This window comes from Pyxicephalus adspersus, chromosome 1, assembly GCF_032062135.1.
Source record: "Pyxicephalus adspersus chromosome 1, UCB_Pads_2.0, whole genome shotgun sequence".
NCBI classification, from domain to species: domain Eukaryota; kingdom Metazoa; phylum Chordata; class Amphibia; order Anura; family Pyxicephalidae; genus Pyxicephalus; species Pyxicephalus adspersus.
The window spans coordinates 113,299,228-113,303,496 of NC_092858.1; the positions used below are offsets into that span (position 1 = coordinate 113,299,228).

At 35.2% G+C, this 4,269-nt stretch overlaps 1 protein-coding gene across 1 annotated transcript in view; it reads right to left on the reverse strand.

Annotated features, from left to right (window-relative positions):
* Positions 1 to 4,269, reverse strand: part of CELSR2 (cadherin EGF LAG seven-pass G-type receptor 2) — a gene marked incomplete in the record, with an annotated part of 60,354 nt that overhangs the window by 1,786 nt on the left and 54,299 nt on the right. Inside the window, 6 exon segments of the mRNA XM_072424231.1 lie at positions 144 to 314; positions 1,129 to 1,202; positions 1,773 to 1,897; positions 2,025 to 2,141; positions 2,225 to 2,351; positions 3,832 to 3,911. Coding sequence (XP_072280332.1) covers positions 144 to 314; positions 1,129 to 1,202; positions 1,773 to 1,897; positions 2,025 to 2,141; positions 2,225 to 2,351; positions 3,832 to 3,911 — 694 coding nt within the window.

Here is a 4,269-nt window from a genome sequence, read left to right on the forward strand (position 1 = left end):
AGATAGAATGTATGGATGAAATAAATTGTTATGTAGTCAGACTACAGAGTACTGTCACAATAGGTAAATTAGATCAACTAACAAAGGTCTGACTAGGTAAAATTGGTATTCACTTAGCCCCTAAACCATTAACATAAACATACCTTTTTGAGCATTTTGCACATGTTTCTCATTGTTAAGACTTGTTGCAATATCCCAGTTTGGAACCCCTGGACTTTCATCTTCATCACTGTCGGAAGACTGAGTGGATGCAAAAGAGCAGCTGTGGTCATCATCGTCATCATCTACTGAGAAGTCACTCTCTGAGTCAGAATCTATAAAATAAAATTTATGAATAAACACATTATAACACACAATTGCCTAAAATAATCTACGTACAGATTTAAACCTAAGCTAGTACCTTTTACAACATAGTGTCCATGCTGTAAAATGCTGATTTTGTTGACCCTTGAATGGTAGCAGTAATGACTTTTAAGATAGAACATTGATAGTTAAACAGGAAAATGCATGCAATGGTGGGAAATATTCTTATTTTGTGATCTCTTCAACTATGTTAAATAATGTAGTTTCCTTTTTTATTCAAGAAACAGATATTGGCAATGGTTTCCCAAATTATACCCTTTTGAACTGCAGAAATTCGACATGTGCTTTATGCTTTTGGAATGTGATAACAGATTCAGACTGCAGTTTAAACTTAATTGTAGATACAATGTGGTTATACTGTAACTATTTTCTAACCAAAAGAACACTTTATGAGAGATAAATAAGAAATGCCATTGCATAAGCAAAATATATTTATATGCCCAATAAGCAAAGTGTACCGCTACTCCTTTGCCAACAGGGACCCCCCACAAAAGCCTTAAGTCAGTTGTGCACAGTGGCTAGTCACTGTTAGCTATGTCCGGCACAGCCAGCATGTATATGGATAAGACATTGGAAAATACTAACTGCAATTAGCAACTAAATTTATTACTAAAATCTGAAAAATAATTTAGAAGCAACACACCCAGTTTTTTGTATTAGTTGGTATTTATGCATGGAAAACATTTTACTTTCAAAAAGGGAAAAAATACAGGTTTTATGTGGCAGTACAAATAGGAGGGTATAAGGAGAGAGTATATGTATTACCTTCCTCATGATCTTTTCCATTGGGATCATTTAGCTCCAAAAGTGAATGCCCATTTTTCATTCCAGCTTCAGCTCTAAGAAGAAATAACATTGTTACAGTCAAATATCCTGTAAAATTTGAATAAATATCTATCCAACCAATAAATTATATTTCTGGCAAACTACAACAGTGTCTACAAAAGGTATAAAACGTCATATACCCATGATATAAGTAACATACTTCAACATACATTCCTTTGTAAATTATAAACATATACACACGCGCATAAGTATATATTTCTATTAGTCATAAGTCATTATCTATAAAATATTATTAAATATGTGTTACATATTTGAAGGGGACAATTTTTTCTTTTGTTCTTTTTCTTTTAAAGATCTGAGTAATAAACACTTTTAAAAGCAAAAGAAGTGAGGCAGATAAGACAAACGTATTATACAGTACTTATGCAGCTCCTTTCATAAATGTCCCCTCCACTGCTGTAAAACAGCACTCAAACTGAATAAAACCTGCTCCTCCTCTTAATTGTGTGCCTGTTTTGAGTGAAAATCCATCTTATCCTTACAGCTGGTAGGCAGAATAGAGGCACAGGGTTTGCAAATTTACACACATTAGACTTTTGAAACTTTTTGAAACGGTGTCTTACCTAAACAAGATTGGCAGGTAACACTGACTCCCTCTTGAGGGCATAGAACTGTGCAGAGAGCCAGTTGAGGAACCAAATGGCATGTGATAGAGCTGACCATCTGCGTAACTGTTATGTGGATGTGACTGTAAAAACAATTCATCATTTTGTTATCAGATGAATGAGATGTTCTATTTACAAAACATGTTTACATGCCAAAAATTCTATAATCAGAACCTAAAAGGTGAACCATAAACTCTGAGAAGTAATTACCGAGGTAAGGGTGGACTTCGTAGTTACACTAGGTTCATGCATCTTACGGACACTGTGTTTTAGCGACCTGTGAACATCTTTGCTTAATATCACACTGATCAAGAAGATAAGAGGACCCTGCCAAAAGATCAAATTATTAGAATAAAAGTCACCAGGTCTTGGAAAGCACCCAGCTACATGAAAAGTCATAACTTTATTACCTGAGCACAGACAACACCAGCATAAGTGTAGTGGAGGAACAGGAGATCGCTGTTAACAGACAAGAGAGCAAGGATCCAAGACACACTAACAAGTAACAGCAGGAACACAGAACAGCGGAGTCCAGATCTATGAGTAAATGACAGCACAAAAAAAAATTATTTTTGACACTTTGCTGATGATTTACAAAGACAATTGGTCTGGAAAGGAATTCTCAAATAAAAGTAAATGATCACAGTTTAAAAAAATGTAAGTGTAATAAAGTAAATGTAATAAAGCTCAAAATCTTTATAAAATAGTTTTTATTTCCATACACGCAAATGCATTGGGAGCACTGCACATTCTATTACAAATCAAAACATGATGAAAATTTATCAAATTTTTGTCATTCCTTTACAGAAGTGAAGAAAAGGAAATATTAGGCCATTCAAAAATTGCAGTGTCTGCATTCTTCTTTATAAACTCAACCATTCACTGTATAAACTTAGGAAATGTTTCAAGATTTTGCTTTCCTTTGAATCACTAAACTAATAATTTGTTGTATAACCAACGTTTCTGAGAACTGCTGCACATCTGCGTTGCATGGAGTTAACCAAATTCTGGTACCTGTGAACAGGCATTCCAGCCCAGGATAATTGGACTACATTCCACAATTCTTCTGCATTTATTGGTTTTGCCTCAGGCACAGCATTTTTGATGTTACCACCACTTCCATTTTCTATGGCATTAAGGTCCAGCGATGTGGCTAGACACTTCATATTGTCAATCTTTTTGGCATGGAGCCAAACATTACTTGTTTACTGGTATGTTTGGGGTTGTTGTCTTGTTGACCCATTTTAAAGGATTAAGGCAACATGATCTCTTCAAGTATATTGCTTTACTCAAACTATTCCATGATCCCCTGGTATATAATAAATAGGCCCAACACCATGGTATGAAAAACATCCCCATATCATGATGTTTGCGCTTGAATTCAGTGTTTGGGGGTTGTCTGACAAATTGTTTGCTGCTCCTAGACCCCAAAAGAACAATCTTCTTTTCATCAGTCCACACAATGTTTCACCACTTCTCTTCAAGCTAGTTAATGTGTTCTTTGGTAAGCTGTAACCTCTTCAGCCCATGTCTTTTTTTTTGTAGGGGCTTCTTCTCAATAGCTTGGCTTCACATAGGAGTAGCAGTACTCACAGGTAAAAGTATGCTTTTCTTCTGAACAATGTCTGAAACAACCCATTTTTCAAAGCAAAATCTTCTATAACCAGCCTTCCTTAAATAAAGTAACTGACACCTGTTTGTTCACAGCACATTTGACCTTCCTAATTAAACTCCACACTGTTATTATTTTGAAAAGTCGAATATTCCCTTTTCTTTACTTACTGTAAAGGAATAACACAAAATTTATATGTCTTCATGTTTTTATTTGGAATAGAATATGCAGTGCAGAACAGGTAAATTTGGTGGATAGGTTTAGTAACTAATTGCAGAGGTAAATATGCTTTAAGTACTATACACTACTATTACTACTGTATTTGGATACAAAAGCTGTCCACTAAAAGGAAAAAATAGATAAACACAGAGAATGAATAGTGGGATAACAACAAGTGGCACTTACACTGTCCCTTTCTTTTGGAATCCTTTCCTCTGCGCTGCACAAGACACTCGCCCAGAAATAATACAAAGAAACAATCCAGTCTGCAAAAAATATACAAAAACAAAGCTATATCATTTTGAAAAAAAATGGGGCTCATCAAATTTATCTATGTTTTCCTTGAAACAATGAGATTCGACTCAATAGTATAATAGGTATAATAATAGGATTATTAACAATATACCTAATGAGAATTTTGTAAATGCTATTTGAAAGACTATGAGGCTGATTCATCAAGAAAAATCGGAAGCTCGCTCGCGCATTCGTATTTGCGATCCGAAATCGTACGCCGTCGCGCAATTCAGCAACTGAAAGAGCTCGCATCTCCGGCAGCTTTACACTGGCGAGCTTGCATTAAAAGTCACTGTTCCCCTAAAAAATCATTCTTTCTAATGGCACACA